The sequence below is a fragment of the Schistocerca americana genome, chromosome 2 (genome assembly GCF_021461395.2).
Source record: "Schistocerca americana isolate TAMUIC-IGC-003095 chromosome 2, iqSchAmer2.1, whole genome shotgun sequence".
NCBI classification, from domain to species: domain Eukaryota; kingdom Metazoa; phylum Arthropoda; class Insecta; order Orthoptera; family Acrididae; genus Schistocerca; species Schistocerca americana.
The window spans coordinates 789488076-789506182 of record NC_060120.1 but is presented as its reverse complement, the minus strand read 5'-3'; the positions used below and the strand labels follow the sequence as shown (position 1 = coordinate 789506182).

The following is an 18107-nucleotide window of genomic DNA, read 5'->3' as shown; positions in this document are numbered from 1 at the left end:
AGTAAGAAACAAAAGCGTGGATAAACTGCGTTACATATAAGGTGATGGACAGGCTGGCTAATAGTCTAATACACAACAACAATATTAGCACACACCTTTGTGGGCCAGTTAATAAGTAATCACTTGGAATTTTAATTGAGGAGTGTATTCTCTGTGCTACTTTGTCTCAAATGTGATGGGCAAAATTGACACAAAATGGTGGTAAGTGGGGGGGGGGGGGAGGCCATTCAGCCGTCTGTTGAGTGCTATATGGAGGCAAGCAGTGGAGAACTGGTTTTTTGTTGTATATGGCAAGGCTAGGTGAATCGAGAAGGCTGGCCGGAGCTGCAGCAGGAGTAAAACGACTGAGGACGGGTTTATCTGTGGACAGAACATGGCACTGGGGAAAGCCCAAAGCTAACACACCTGGCTGCAAAGGAGGTGAATGCCAAGGTGGTCTGGCAACTGAATGTGTTGCATTAAAAGTATGGCATATCCACTAAAATAGCGAAAACTGCCTACAGTTGCAGTACAGAAAATGAAAGGACATTTATGGAGCCCCACCCATACACTGCTATCCTTTACCTTCCCTGCCCTCTCCAGATTGTTGCTTCCACTACATGTGACAGTTGCATTCTGATCCGAGCTGCTAGATTTGAGATCATGTGTGTGTGAGATGTACTAGGTGTTGTAAATAAATGGTGTGTGTTTCCCTTTCTTTGTCTGATGAACGCTATGGTCAAAACCTAATGTGTAAGTGTCTTTCAAGTCTGCCTGTCTACAACTTAATGCATCATCTTCATGGTAGTACTCTATCTTTTCTTTACATTGTTGACATCGAAACCTGTAGTTTCCATTGTTTGTTAAAATTATTACCATATTTATATGGCTCTGATTTAGAAGTCATTAAAGTTTAAATGTTTATTTATTTATAACACGTAATAAGTGTTAGCAGGCTTCTTATTAACACATATGACACACAAACAAATAGGGTTGACATCGGTTATATGATAAGCAAGCTCGTTGTGCAATATGCACAAAAACAAATTGTTAAATTATTTATAATTTTGAATTAAGCTGTGATACAACAGAATTCTGCACACAAAGACTATTATTTAGCTTCAGCATGTTGATGTTGCAGTAGGGAGTATGATGTAATAATTTATGTAAGTATGATTTATTATGTTCATAAAAAAAAAAAAAAAAAATTAAGGAATGTGCTTTGAGTCTCATGGTGCCACAGTAGAATACAGACATGTACTTGACTAGCTATTGTAATTTCTTTTCTGAACAAAAGTAAAATAATAAATTAAAAGGATAAAGTGTAGACATTTAGTTATTGGATAAGATTTAAATAAATGTACATTTAAGAATATGTTAACTGAATTTTCATAATGTATACAAAACAGTGTAAAGTGCATATCTGATAAGATGGGCCAGGGAAAATAACAGACTTGACTGCAGCAGTTGATCATGTGACCAAGCTCTGGAGTAGGCAGGAAGAGTGGTTTTTTGTTGCTGTCATTGTTGGAGTGAATATGGTTTGCCGATTATTGTCGTTGAAGAGTGGAGGTCTGTGTCGGTAAGACCGGGAGATCAATGAGCCATTTGTGATGAAGTGGTTCAGCATAGTGGTAGTATGGACTTGTCGCAATTATAGGTGACTACATTGGGACATTAAAATAGTAAGCAAGTAAATATTAGTGCTGAGTTCAGTGTCAAGAGTTAATCTGATTTGTAACGAGTTTCAGTGGAATTTAGAAAACACTACAAAATGTTTAAATTGTGTTACATGTACTACAAACTGACACTTGTTAGCATTCAGAACATTTATTCAGTGTCTTGCTAGCTGTGCTCTGCTCTGTACACTGACTCATGAAAGTATCTGCTGCAAGTCTACTTTGAAATGTATGGCCACCTTTTTGTAATGTTTCCTTTGTTTGATTCTTTGCTTGCAAGTAAATTTGCAAATTGAATTTAAACCAATGCATTAGCGATCTCATTCTCTGCCAGGTTTGTATCTAGAAGTCTCAAAGTGCTCAAAAACATAACTGGACTAATATTTTTCCCCATATTTATAACTGTGTTTTACTGATTGCAACATTTTTGCCAGCAGTTACCAGTGATTCTAAGAATATTCAAACTATTTTATTCACAGTATTTGACACAATTATTTTAAAAGTCCAGATAATTAATTCTGTTCAGTGATTAACATCTATTCTGTGTAATTATATGTAGAATATTTGAAGTTGTTCAACACTGGACAAAATTATTGAGGCTTTTAAAAAAACTATGATGGAAGACTATGCATAAAATAGTTTTGAGTAATGGTGTCTATTTTTTTACCATAAAATCCATGAAAAATAAAATATTTATTCTGAACACATGAAGAATCAGAAATAAACATTCTGGATGTGTTAAATACACAGTTAACTAGTCATAATTCAAATCTAGCTGATGGTATCTTTTTGTAAATCTGTTGCTAATATACTGATGTGGGTTGTTCTTTGCTTAATATCATGTAGTCACAACAGTGACAAGTCTTACCTCCTGCAATTTGAATGGTCTATAAACCGGCCCTCAGTGATGCAGAATGGATGCTGTGGTGCATGAGTGTTGGTGACAGCTGGTGTCACTGATGTTGCTTGAACTGGAGATGATGCCACCTGTTTTGTTTGCGAAGTTGCTGTGGTAGCTGGAGGGTTTACATGAGGAGGGCTTGTGACGCTCTCCTAACAACAGGAAATTTAACTGCTTCACAATGACACACATAACAACAACATTGTAATAATGTAGCAAAAAGTCTTGATGAAATGTTATAGTTTGATTACTACAAACGCAGGATCCAGTTGTGTTGTATATTTTTTGCAACACCAGGAAGTCTAAGTTTATTTGTTGTAAGGATGGAAAAACATTTTATACAAAGCAGGTAGGCTGGGGACATGCTATCATGGAACAAACTGTGGTATGCTTACAAGACATTTTGTAGTTTTAACATTACACTCTATATGTATCATTTATTACATAGTTATGTGCATTTCATAACACTGATCTACATAGTAAGACACTTCTCTTGCAAAAAGCAGATTTTATGAAATGTTCCCATTTAATATACAGAAGTAGTTGTTTCAGTATGTTATGCATTTGTAACAATGAGGGTTGTAACAGTGTTTCACTGCAACTTTACATAGTCTGTAAGAGCTGTAGTTTACTGTGTACTGGGTTCCATTTCTTATGTGAAGATTAATGAGAATGCAAGAAGAGAAGTTTGTCTTTCACCAGACAGAGTATTCAGCATACACTGGCGACTCACCAATTCTGGAGATTCATCACTGTTAAACAAAAAAGATCAATACTGTTAAACAAATAAACAAGTTTTGAAAAGAAAAGAGAATGTTGTTATTAATTTAGGAACTCATGGAAATGTGGAGTGTATTTAGTTATAAAACTTGCAGGTTTTGAACTTAGACATTTAGGGTAAAATGAACTACTGATATGAGGGTTGACTGAATAGTAATGCCTCCACCTTTGTAACTCCTCAATAGTCGGCAGCATTGGTATGCAGCAGGTACTGGCTTGTTCCATAGTCTCTTCTCTACAGCTCCAGTTGGCGGGAAGCCTTTGGACTAAACAGTTGTGTTGTTACAGGGTAAAGTATGGAACCCTGTGCAGACGGTTGGTCAATACAATTTAAGCAACATGCAGTCATTGAATTTTTGACAACAGAAGGTGTCACCCCAAAGGTGGTTCATCAGAGAATGAAAGCAGTTTATGGTGACTGTGTTGATGTGAGTACTGCATGTCATTGAGTGAGTAAGTTTAAAGATGTTGAGGTGGGAACATCTGCCTGCATGACAATCAAAGAGTTGGACGTCCTGTGACAGCAACCACTGAGTTTCACAAGCAAAATGTTGACATATAAATACAGGATGATTGTCATCACTCAGAGAGAATTTTCAAGCACAGTTGGCATTTCACAAGAAGGTGTGGGTCACATTATTGCTTTGCTTGGCTATTGGAAGATCTGTGCACAATGGGTAGCCTGGATGCTCACTAGTGAAATGAAAGGACACCACCGTACGGCATCCTCCATACAGTCCAGATTTGGCACCATCTGACTTCCATCTGTTCGCAGTAATGAAAGATGATCTGCGGGGACATCATTATGCTTCTGATGAAGATGTGGAGAGAACTGTGAGACTGTGGTGCGGAAACAGAGTGCCGACTTCTTCCATGACGGCTTCAGAAAACTTGTTCACTGTTGGCAGCAATGTCTCCAATTCGCTGGTGATTATGTGGAGAAGTGGATATTGGTAATTAAAGATCACATTCTAAGGATTATTTGTGCATTTGATTTATTAAAACGTTCCCATCCAAACCCAATTAACGAAGGTGGAGGCATTACTGTTCATTCAACCTGCGAATCATTTGCTTGGGAATATGTGAAAATGTGTAATTCTTATTTGTAAGTATTTCATGGATAATATCAGTCAGAAATGAATCAGATTTTATTCAAACAATAATACAGAAATTCTGGTGCTTTCTTAAACCCTATAATTAAACTACCACAGATAATTTTATGATTTACGACTGGGTGTCAAGTACTTATACACGCAGCCTTTCTTGTATATACTGTTCCAATTAGTCACTGAAACACACATTAACATGAGAAGAAGAAATATACTAAAAATTAAAATTTAAAAATAAATACATAAAATGGTCACTAGATTAGCTGGTCACTGCAGCTACGCATACCATCTGTTGGTATTCCTTGGGCTTTCTGATCGGCCCAGGAGCCATCACAATAGCAACATGTCTGCATGACCTATTGGAATGATGCAACACATCTGTTCGTATAAAAATAATGGAAGCAGTAAAAGTAACTGTGGTAATCTGCTGTTTACTACACTCACCAACCATACCAGACATAAAACAGGCTGCTGTGGCAAAAGTAGTGTGCACACTGACATTAGAACAGCATGTCTGCAATTATCTGAGGTGGCTGCCAAGGGCAGACCATCAGCAACCGCCATCACGAGATCTGCTATGCACGTGCAGCAAAACACCAGTGACACAGATGTTAAATCTGTTCCACACATGTAAATACTGTCATTGTATGCTAGTTGTATCTCTTTTACAGTCATTTGTTTCCTTGTGTTCCTATTTAGAACACAAGAGGCAACATTGAGGGTTGAGTTTTTGTGTGTTTTGGATTCTGTATTTTTTCTGCTGTTTGGCTCTTCCGTGGAGGCTTTACTCCAGTCACTTTTGCACCAACTTCAGGTGCATATGGCTATGTTGGAGCAGCAGTTGGCTGCATTATTCAGGCTAGCTCATTTGATGAATCTGTGAAGACTGGTAAGCTTATGAGAAGTGGCTTTACCAACATTTCATAGTGTTCCAGGTGCCCAACACAAAGGTCTGTAAGGCTTTTTATTTATTGTGAATACACCATCACATGTATCACTCATTGTACCAATTAGCTCCTATGCAAAACCAGCATCACTTTCTTTTGACAATCTGTGTAGTTTGCTACCATCCTATCACCACAAGCATACACATGTGGTCAAGGCATGAGTTGAATTCTACCACTGTCACAAGCAGCTGCAGCAGTTGTTCCAAGTTAGGGTGACCAAGCTTTTTGACCTCAGTCATAAGTGCCAGTTTGGAGCCTTATGCACACACTATGGTCAGAGAGACCATCATTTGCATGGCTCCAGGAAAGGAGGTGCTTCAATGTACTCTTCAGTTTGCAGAACCTGTATTAGAAGAGGTTCACAGTTGTTCAAGGCCTCCCATGCTGTGAATTACTAATTAGAGGCTTGGAATGATGTCACCATTGTTGACAATGTTGTTGTTTTGTGCAGCATTAACAGGCACCCTGCCCCAAGCAGTGGGCCTCTTGGCATTTGAAAAAAAAAAAAAAAAAAAAAAAAAAAAAAAAACAACGGGTCACATAGCAGAGGTATGTCGATGTCTACCCTCGCCCCATCCCCACCTCTACAGGAGTCATTACAGGAATCAATGGACATTAATATTCACACTGTTTCATTGCCATGTTTTCCATTATCTGAAGCCCACAACAAACTTTCCATTGAAATGTGTTCTACAAGTCACACAGGGGCCACTGTGTGTCTACTCAACGCATAGTTGTACACCAGGCTAGGGTCCCCACTGTGGCAATTTTTGAGTGTCAATTTGTAAGCTGTAACAAAAAGAAGTTTTCTGTTCTTGGCCAATTCATAGCCAGTTTATAAGTCAGTTGTCCACTCCATTACATAATTGGTGATAAATGATCAAGTACTAAATATTTGCTTGGGTTAGTTACCTTTGCAACTTTTGGTGTCTCTGTTGCTGATGTGGTGCATCTGGTGTCAGACCAAAAGCCTTATCATGAATTGGATTCCTTGTGTTCTGAATTTTGTATCTATTTGATCCAGTGTCAGGTTGTGCAAACAATTTCACAACATACATTGCCCTCAAACCCTCTGACCACTCTCATTTTTTTGGGAGGTGTGGCTTTTGCCAGTAGCTTTAGGTGATCAGGTTAAGATGGGCCCAGATTGCTTAACATCACTGGGAGTGATAGGACTGATTTCCTGAAGTGAGTGAACTATGCTCTTAGTGGTAATAAAGAAGCCATCCACTCAGCTCCAACCCTGTGGTGACTTCAAAGTTATTATTAATGCACAGGCAGTCATAGACACCTACTTCCTGCCTCGTCTGGAGTAGTTGCTCACAAATTTGGCTGGGGGACAATTCTTTTTGAAAGTCGACTTGGCTGAAGCCTATCTTCAGACTTCATTGGACAAGGCCTCAAAACAGTTTGCTTGTAGTTAATATTCATTTCAGTCTCTATTAGTATCAGTGGGTAACGTTTGGGATCACTAGCACACCTGCCATCTTTCAACACTTTTTAGAATAGGTTGTGACAGTTATCCCTCAATGCATAACTATCTTGATGATATCATTGTGACAGGTGCCATGATGGAGGATCACCTACCTAACTTCTGTTTTCTGTTTACTGTTGTGCAAGCTGTGGGCCTCAAATATAATCTTGCTAAGTCTAACTTTTTCCAGCCTTCCATTGTTTATTTTGGTCTTGAAATTTCCCAGCAGAGCATGTGGCCCATGGAACAATATGTCACTGCCACTACAGCTTTGTCCCATCCTTCTAATCCATAGGAACTTCAGACATTCCTCAGAAAAGTGGCGTATTATCACAAATTTATTCCCAGAATGGGTAGTATCACCTGCCTCTTGCATTTGTTGCTTCAGAAAAGTGCTCCTTTTGTTTGGTCTGCAGCCTGTCAGCATGCTTTTATGCAGTTTAAGGATAGTCTTCATTTTGCACCATGTCTTGCAACATTTCATTCTGGTACGCATCTGCTCCTGGCCACGGACACATCCCAGTATGGGCTGGGGGTGGTCCTCAACACATTGGTGTGGTCATCCGACTGGCGACCAGCAGTGTTTTCGAAATCCAGGATGAACCTGCAGCACTGGGACAGGGGAACTACATAACTCCTAAAGCGTGCGCATGTAAACATGCCCATCAACACATAGGGGAAAGGGATCAACTGGCTGCCCTGACAAGGTCTACACCTGGCCCCCACCCTCAAATAGGGTCTAAACTACCCAGAACAGTTGATGCTGTCACAGTACTGAGGGCAACAAAACAAATACGAAGATTTGCATGTTCAGTAAAATAGGCAAAGAGGAGCATTGTACTTTTTCAAGGAAAAAGCTGGAACTTTTAAATCTGGAGAGGATCATGTAGAGAAACTGGCTCAAGTTGAGAAGAACAGTTGACCAAGCATTGGGTTGCTATGTGGCTAGCAGAACATGATAGCAGGAAGCCTCCCTCACTGAAAAGAAACTTAAAAAAAAAATAATAAAAAAAACAGTGACTACTGCATAATGTGTGTAAAACGGAGTATAGCACTATCAATAGAAAGACGCTGAGAAGGACATGTAACCTTCAACAAATATTGTTGCAGAATCTTATGGAAGGACTTCCACAAAAGCCAAATAAATTCTGGTCATTTGCAATGGTTCTTAGTGGCACTAAAATTAGTGTCTATACACTCACAGATGACCCAAGTAATAAATCCAAGATTATCAATGCAAAAGCAGAAGTGCTGAACTCCAGTTTGAAATGAAGATAAAGGAGTACTGCTGCAGTCAATTCTTTCACTATTGCAAAGATAAGTCACATAGATATTTGTATCAGCTGCACTGAGAAACAGTCGAAATCACTAAAACTGAATGAGGTTCTATAAGCCAATGGAACTGCTGTCACATTCTACACAGAACTTGCATTTGAATTAGCCCTTCATCTAATTATAATAAACATAAATCCCTTGGAAAAAATTTTAATCAGCAGTTGGAAGAAAACAGGGTCACACACATGGGCCAGAAGGTAGCACAAGTGACTGACAAAACTACTGTCCACTATCACTGCGGGCCATTAAACTTTAATCTTCCTTCTGTTTTCTCCAATATCACTGACATCAATCTGTCTTGCAAAACCAAACCTGTGCTTTCCTGACATGACATCCTGAAATCAATGAATTAAGGCATTGGGGGGGGGGGGGGGGGGGGGGGGGGGGATGCAGGATTTCCTGATTTTTGGTAAAGCATTTGACTCAGTACCAATGATTATTAGCAAAAGAATGTACATAAGGGGTACCAAATGAAATTTATGACTGATTTCAGGGTTATACCATGTTAGCCTAAACATTTCTCTTACAAACATGTTTCCTCCTCCTTCTCCTACTTAGTTTCTGCTTCTGAGGAGGCCGAAACACCCCAGGAGTGATGAATCTATATACTTTGGTTGGTTGGGTGGTTGGTTGATTCAGGGCAGGGGACCAAACAGTGAGGTCATCGCTCCCATTGGATTATGGAAGGATGGGGAAGGAAGTCAGCCATTCCCTTTCAAAGGAACCATCTCAGTATTTGCCTGAGGTGGTTTAGGGAAATCATCAAAAACCTAAATCAAGATGGCCAGACACAGATTTGAACCATTGTCCTCCCAAATGCAAGTCCAGTGTGCTAACCACTGCACCACCTTGCTCAGTCATGCTTTGGAAAGAAAGGCATGTGTACCCTTCATTACTTAAGACATCTGCAGCACAATCAACCTCATCAACAGCTTCCAGTGCAATCTCTGCTGTATCAGCAAATAAATTATTGTCTGCAGTTCCACTCTGCTTCACACGAAAACCACCAGCACATGTGCTTGACTGTACATCTGGTCCAGACTCTATGCCCTCTAAACATGACCCATTATCACCCAATGAGGCTGATACTACTGTACTTAAATCAGCCACGTTGCTATCCACACATTTAGTTACTCTAGTACAGACTAAATTTATGAAGGGAAGAAATCACATGGGAAGAGAATGGGATGTGTAAGGGCTTCCCAGTGAAACTTTTGCAGCACAGTCAATCTCCTCAACAGTTTCCAGTGCAATCTCTGCAATGTCGGCAACAAAATTAATGTCTGCAGTTCCACTCTGGCAACATGGATCTAGCAGGAAACGAGATTCCGCAGTATCTCAATGTGAACATGAAGAACAACAGTACAACTGCACACACAACAAAGAACAAAGGTGTGATATTTGTGCAAGAAACCATTATTGATGTTTGATGATGGGCTCAGGCCCAAAACTAATTAAAGTGAAATAAATCAGTCATTCAAAAACTGTGGTTGGTTGAAATTTTTTCTTCAGTGATATTTTATGGAATATCCTAGAGAGGAGCTCACTTATAGCAATGAGTTGATTCAGGAGTGGCTGTTGAGGTTCTGGAGGCAAGAGTATAGGCTGGCTGTATTTACAATGGTTGCATATCTCTACAATGTTATCAATGAATCTGAACCAGACAATGGGTTAAGATGGAGACTGGATAGTAGAGTTTCCCCTATGTTATATAAACAGACTGGTGCAGAAAGGAGCCTATGCTAGTTCTTCGAATTTCTAAATCTTGTCTTCAAGGAGGAATAATTAATGTCAGAATGTAGTTAACCAAAAGAATTATAAAAGGGCAATTGTTCTGAGGTCAGGAGGATGTTGGGAAAAATAAATTCTATGACAACAAGACAACAGGCTAAGAGAATTTTCTTGTACAGGATTGAAGCATCAGCAGTAACAAAATACATACTGTTTGCGATATTTAAGAAGAAAGTAAAGAAGATTAAAGTTTTAATCCCCTGACAACAAAGTTGTTAGAGAGAGTGGTTGTGGAATAGTCTCATCACAATGTCTTCTGTATTGCTGTGGTAAGTGCCACACTGCATACTGAGCAACTGGTTTGATGCACCTGATTCTCAAGTTTCTCTCATAGCAGAGTGTAATACCTCCAATCATTCAGATAATCTGTAACTGGCACCTCTAATTAGTAAGTTGTTGACCACTTTCCAATACAGCACTGCTGTGCTGCCTACGGGAGTTGGCAGGGAAGAGGTGGGGAGATGAAGGGCTGCTACTTGCAGAGTCAGGTGGCTGTGCAGGGGTGCAGGTTGGGGAGGAAGGGGTGGGGGGACCGTTGGTAGAGGGAGGGGAAAGGGAGGAATATGAGGAGAGAAGGAGAAGAGACTAGTAGGTGTGTTGGTGGGACACAAGTTGTGTGTACTGCTGAAGTGGGTGTTGGACAGAGACTAGCAAAGTTTGAGATGAAGGGGGTTATGGGAATGAAGGATATAGTGTAGTGAGCGTTCCCACCCTATGCTGTTTAGAAAAGCTGGTGTTGGTAGGAAGAATGCAGATGCTACAGGCTGTGAAGCAGTCATTGAATTGAAGCTTATTGTGTTGGGCAGCACTGGGTGATGCACCTGCCTCTTACGCACAGTTTGATGGTGGCCATTCCTGTGGACAGACAGCTTGCTTGTTTGTTGTCATGCCCACGCAGAAAGTGGCACAATGGTTGCAGCTTAGTTTGTAGATCACATGACACTGGACTCGCATTCGGGAGGACGACGATTCAATCCCGTCTCCAGCCATCCTGATTTAGGTTTTCCGTGATTTCCCTAAATTGCTTCAGGCAAATGCCGGGATGGTTCCTTTGAAAGGGCACGGCCGATTTCCTTCCCCATCCTTCCCTCACCCGAGCTTGCGCTCCGTCTCTAATGAACTCATTGTCGACGGGACGTTAAACACTAATCTCCTCCTCCTCCTCCTCCTGTAGACCACATGGCTGTTTTCACAGACATCCCTGCCTATGATGGAATAGGAGATGCCTGTGACAGGACTGGAGTAGGTGGTGATGGGAGGATGTATGGGTCAGGTCTTGCATCTAGGTATACTGCAGGAATATGAGCCATGAGTCAAGGGGTTGGGAGAGGGTTGGAGTAGGGATGGACAGGGATATTGTGTAAGTTTGGTGGGCAGCAGAATACTATTGCAGGAGGGGTGGGGAAGATACTGGGGAAGGATATTGCTAGTTTCAGGTCATGACTAGAGGTAGTGAAACCCTGGTAGAGAATGTGAATCAGTTGTTAAAGTCCTGAATGATACTGAGTCAGTCATGAGAGAAGTGCTCTTTTGTGGCTAAAGAATGCATATGTGGGAAGTGGTATGTGATTCGAGAGAGAATGCACACGAGATCTGTTTCTGTACAGTGTTGGGAGGGTAATTTCAGCCTGTGAAAGCCTAAGTGAGACCCTTAGTATATTAGGGGGCTGCTTGTAACTACAGATGTGATGACCTTAGGTTGCTTGACTGTATGAGAGGAACATATTGGTATGTAATGGCTGGCAGCTGTCAAAGTGGAGGTACTGTTGGTGGCTGGTAGGTTTGATGAAGAGGGAGGTACTGATGTAGCTATCTTTGAAGTTGAGGTCAGCATCAAGGAAGGTAGCTTGTTGGGTTGAGGAGGACCAGGTGAAGTGAATGGGGGAGAAGATGTTAAGGTTCTGGAAAAATGTGATAGGTTGTCCTCACATTCCACCAGAACCTCAACACCTTCTGATACATTTGCTTCACCTGTCTCCATCCCAGCAGATTGCAGCTCACATCAAGTGCAATCACAGTCTACAGTTGGGGCTTAGCGCCTGAAGACAGTGGCCATGTGTGAATGAGTTGTGCTTGTGTGTGTGTGTTTGTTTTTTCATTAGTTTTCATTGTGCCTGTCTGCAACTAAATGCTTCCTATTTGTGGTGAATAAGAAGCTATCCTCATATTGTTGTAACCTATTAATGTGTCTTCTGAAATTATATACATTGCATATTTAAATGTAATTGAGCTATATGAGTGGACACTGAAGTAATTGATCAAATTTATGGAATAAGTGGAAAAAATTTCTCTGCTGTGTAATAATAAGCTGACACAATCCTTGTGAAACAACTATGTAGAGAAAGCATAGAATTAAAAAAAGGAGGAGGGGCAGAAGAAATCAGAATTTCTTTACGAGGTCAAATGAAGTCACACCTGATCTCATTTTTTCTAAACATTTGTGGGATTCTATAAGAATAAGAATAAGAATCTTTATTACCTGTTCAGTATTTTCTTATACAATAGGCTTCATCAATAAGTTCAATTACAGTATAAAGATGGTTATATTCTCATAACAATGTATATATAAATCATATGAATATTAGTGTAGTACAATATCACACATTTGGAATTTTATGTATTGTTAATTTTACAATAAAAAAGAAAACATTATACAGATTTATATTAAGCAGGGAGTATTCATGTTGATGACACTATGTCATTATCATATACATGTTGACAATACTATGTCATTATCCTAAGCTATTGATACAAATATAGAGCACTCGAAATAGGTCTATTATGCTTATATGTTAGATAATGTTTTTCCAAATTTAGTTCCTACTACAGACAGAGGTACCTTTCTCTATATATGGTACAGTAAGAGTACTCACTACACTGTCTAAGAGTTTCAATGCACTAAACAAGCAGCTACTATTTTTAACTCATTAAATAAGTTTTTACTCTACAGAGATCCTGTTAAGAATATGTTCTTCAGCAACTGTAAAGTAGCAGATGATTACTGTTAGTAATGATTTAAACAATGTGCACTTAGTCTTTCATAGGATATGTGATCCTGTACTGATCAACAATGAATAACTCACTGTGCTAATAGCCATCTGCGTGTGTAAATGAGTGCAATGTGAAGTGAATTACAATACCTGTTGAGAACAGCCTGGCACTTGAGACTCAGGCAGACACATGCGGCGAACAGCGTGGAAGGCAAGTCCTGGTCCACACATCAGGCGACGGGGTTGTGCGCGATCACCAGTGCACTCGATGTAAGCTCGGCAGTCACCCTCCACAGGCATCCGACCACGACGGCTCCCACAGCTATCATAACAAAACGTATAAATAATGCTGCCTTACCCTTTCTTTTCTATGGCTGCTATCTCATTTATATTCTAGATCTGGAGTTGAATTTTAACTGAACTGGACAGACATAGCCAGAAACAGGGATACACTGATGAGCCAAAACATTAATGACCATCTGTTTAATAATGTGTTGGTGCAATTTTCAGACAGAATACAGCCATGATGGATTCAACACGTCCTTGGTAGGTTTCCAAAGGTATGCAACAACATATGTCACCGCTCAGATCAGGCAATTACCACAAATTACAGGCTGGTGGTTTGCAGTCGACACCTGATATGTGTTCCAACCGGTACAGGTCATGGGCGTTTGCTGGCCAAGACATCAAAGTGGCTTTAATGCCATGTTCCTCACACCACTGCAGCAAGAGTCTGACCTTGTGACATTGAAAGTTATCCCGCTGGAAGGTTTCATTGCCATATGGGAAGACATCACACATGAAGCGATGCAGTTGGCCCTCAATAATGTTCGCATAGTCCACAGCTTTCATGGTGCCTTTGATTACTACCATGGGTGCCATAGAAGCCCAACTCAACATACCCCATCACATAATTCTGCCCTCACCAGTCTGCATCTGTGGCACTGTGCATGTTTCAAGCACCTAGATTATGGTGTGTAAGGACAAAACTGTTGACCTGGTGTAAGAAGAAATGTGGTTCATTTGACCAGGTGACCCATGTCTAATAATCTATGGTGGAAGCTCAGAGATGCCTTGCCAATTGTAATTGATGATGTTGTTGGGTCAATATGGGAACAAGTAGGGGGTCATGTGCTCTGGAGTTCCATGTTCAACAATGGCGTTTGAACAGTGTGCTCTAAAATACGTGTGCCTGCAGCAGCATTGTATTCTATCATCAGATCTGCCACAGTTCACTGTCCATCCTGCTTTACACAGCAGGCAATACTCTGGTCTCCATGCTTTGTGATGAGACATGGATGTCTAATACCATGTGGCTTGCTCATTATTTCATCATCCTCCAATCACATTCCACAGATGCTAATGACAGTAGTATGCAAATAGCTGACCAGCTTCACAATTTCAGAGATTCTTGTTCTCAGGCTCAGGGCCATAACAATCTGACTTCTGTCAAAGTCACTCATATCAGTGAATTTACGCATTTGTGGTCATTATGTTCGCTACAAAGACCACCAATTCATCTCTGTTCCACTTATATTCTTTCCTTACTGCATCATGTGACTGAAACACTAGGAGAAGACATTCAGTCTTGTGGTGGCAGTAGTCATAATGTTTTGGCCCATCAGTCTATAATAAATGATTAATGTAAACAAAAGGCTGAACAAAACATGAAAAATTAATGTTGTCTTGCTCTAATCACCTGTGCATGGCCTATATATGTATTTAGTGCATTCTGTGACTGAAAATCTTCCACTTAAGTAACTTGAAATGAGATGCAGATGTCAGAGTACTATGGTGATGTTAATGACACACTTTTGTTGTAAACTGAGATTTGACTAAAATGAAAGGACATAATTGGAAATGATATGTACTGAAACCTATTCAAGAAAACCAATACTTTACTATACTCCACTAATTCCACATGAACAACTTTGACCACACCAGCCAGCAATAATGTCCAAGTGCTGCCTCAGGAATGGTACCCAGCAATGACTGCAATGTGACATTGCCTACAAGCACTGTTTTCCAGTTTTTTTTCCATGCTCAAGTTAATGTCAGTTGCCATGCTGTATGATTTCTGGTAGGGTAAACAGACATACACCATACACAATGGCCTTAATAATGCAATAATATGCATTTTACATCAGTAGAAACTTTCAGGTTTTTATAAATAAAAAACAGACAGCAACACAATCAATTTGTTACAATATAAATGGTGCAGCTAAAATTTTTAGTGAATTGACCAATACCCAAAGAAGGACAGATTTTGAATTTTCTTACATAAAACTGAGCACTGGGGCAGCATGCTCAAAAGTACCAGGAATGTCTAAAACAGTAAGCAGAAGCAGCTTCATTTAGCTAACCAAATATAGTGAGTTCAGAGCCTAATGAAATAGTGCAATGGAGCAACTGATAACGTGGAATTTTGTTACACAATGAGAAAGATGGTGATGTACATGCAAACTGTCAGCAAATTTTTTGTTTATGACTGGATAAAATGCTTTTTATATGGAAAAGACACTATTTATGACGTGTCACATTCACTAACTGTTGACAGCCACAATGTCAAGCAAACCTGAGCATATTCTGCCACAAAATCAGTTGCTGCCTCTGAGACTGAAATAGAGATTAGCCAAAACAGTTTTAATGCTGTCATTCAGAGATATGTTTATTAAGAGGTAGATCTATTGCACATTTGGGGCATGTAAATTGCCTGACAGGCCGAAGGTAATACAGATGGAAACTACTGAGATTTCATTGACCAGCAAAATTTTGTAGGGCTTGATATGAACACATTTTTGGTGAATACACTAATTAATGTCTGCTTTTGTCATGTAAGTGAAGTTTTGATGTTCATAAATGAATTTTAGACTACATCTCAGATTATCTGAAATCCTACTGTTTCTTATGCCTACTTTTATGAGCCAGATGTTCCAAAAACATTACATTGTAAACTTAGTACCACAATTTCCATCAAATTAAGTTAAAAGGAAATAACATGCACTTAAAGAAAAAGAAAACATGATAAATAATTACCGTACTGTTTGTTTATGTATAACTTGAAATATACTGACCTGTAGGCTTAATGAACAATGTATCTTTTTGTGTATTTACATCTTTTATTGTTGCTTCTGTCTTCAATATTTTTCACTAAGAGTGAGAACTTTGCTTGCTGTCAAAGGATTGTGGGATTTATTGTGAATCTTACAAGCAATGTTTCTTCAGGGCTGAGTGCAGTGAATGAGCACTTGGGAAAGTAGAGAGACCCTTAGCTGTGCTGGGCTGTGTCAAGTGCCTTTATGCAGGGTTTTCAGAAAGGAAGTTTAGCTAGTAATAATGAGTAAGACAAGAGACAGTCTGAACAGGGTCTTTAACATAAGTAGTGAGCCGGATAAGATAGCCTTTCTGACTCTGTGAAACCAATGTGCAATTTGTTAAACTGTTAAAACATTGTGACTGGCCATGCCTCACTAAAGCTGCAATGAGGATTAATGTGAGGCTGTAGGTGACAATAGAGACAGTTGACTTCATACACATTACACTGACACCAAAAGGTGGTGGTAGTAGTAGTAGTAGTAGTAGCTTTATTCATCCGTAGATCTCTTTTTACAAGGATATAAGACATGTTAAAGTATTTACAAGTTTAGACCAATTTAAAATAAGCTAATTTGTATACACATACATTTACAGACTTCTAGTTAGAGATAATCATTAGATTTACTCCTGGTATACTATACTTTTTTCACAAATAACTTATTAAATAAAGTAATGCCACACTGTTCACTCATATCTCACTATCAGTCATCGCACACACTATACAATCATTGTTTCATAACACTTCACTCACCACACACACACACACACACACACACACACACACACACACACACACACACAAGCGTGCGCGCACTGGTGATCTGTGATCTCTGGGCCATTTACTGTGCCACAACTTCCCATTTGCTATCCTGAAAAACTGAGTCAGCATTCCTCTATAATAAGTGACATGTTGAGCTCAGAAAGAGAAAGAGGTGTTAGCATTTTGCAATGCATAGCTTGGGAGTAAGTTTTTCTAGAAAACGAAAAAAGAAGAAAAAAACATAGTGTGAAGGTGTTATGTGGAATGTTGGATGTTTTATAATCATTACTATTATTTATTTGTATAACATTTTTTTACCAAACCCCTACTCTGTTTTATCTAAGTAATCCTTCAATGTATAAAATGTATTGCATAACAGGTACTTTTAGCTGCCTTTTTAAATAAGTGTATTTTTGCAATTTCTTTTATCTCTTTTGGTAATTTATTGTACAGTTTTATTCCTTGGTAGAAAATGCTGTTTTGAGTTTTATGTTTACTTTTTCTTGGCAAATGTAAGTTGAGCCTAGCTCTTGTTCCATAGTCATGGACAGAACCATTTGTGCAGTAATTATCAATCGACTAACATTTTTGGTTATGATTCTTATGGCTATTTTATGGAGTTTGAAAACTGTGTTCATATTTAGTGCATTTGTTCCCCAAAAAAGAATGCCACAGCTAAGAATTGAGTGCACATTAGTATGTAACTAAAAGACACTGCATCTTACACACTGATGATAGGATTTTTAGAGCATAACATGCTGATGACATTCTTTTTGCAAGAACCTTCATGTGTTCTCACCACTTCAACTGAGAATCAGTATTCATTTCTGGAAATTTTGCATTTGTTACACAGTCTATAGAGGTGCCAACTACATTTAATTTAAGATTTTCTTTTTCCATCTTCAAACTGAAATTCATGGCATTAGTTTTCTTTATGTTCAATGTCACCTTATTGCTTATTGACCAATTGTAAACTTCCTTGGGAGCTTCATTTGCTTTCTCTGCAAGGAGTTCTCTGGTTTTTTCAGTGACTATAATATCGCTGTCATCAGCGAAGAGAATTATTTCACCATGAGTAACATGGAAAGTCATTGATGTATGTCAGGAATAGTATTGGTCCTAATATGCTACCTTGTGGAACCCCTATATTAATGTATTTTTGTTCTGATATGTGTTTCACTAAATGCTTAGATCTATTTGAAGTATATGTTATCACTACTGTTTGTACCCTATCTGCTAGGTATGATTGAAACCAGTCATTAGCTA

General features: G+C 39.3%; 1 protein-coding gene across 3 annotated transcripts in view; it reads right to left on the bottom strand.

The window, feature by feature from the left end:
* LOC124595237 overlaps window positions 1–18107 on the bottom strand; it is a 179759-nt gene that overhangs the window by 22179 nt on the left and 139473 nt on the right. The window contains exons 7-8 of one of the 3 annotated variants that reach the window (XM_047133894.1): window positions 13136–13307; window positions 2527–2711 (exon numbers count right to left, since the gene is read on the bottom strand). In XM_047133894.1, the coding sequence (XP_046989850.1) occupies window positions 2527–2711; window positions 13136–13307 (357 nt within the window). Of the gene's footprint in view, window positions 1–2526; window positions 2712–2818; window positions 3312–12693; window positions 12976–13135; window positions 13308–18107 lie in introns of those variants that run through there. The other 2 variants (XM_047133896.1, XM_047133895.1) reach the window with 2 other exon arrangements.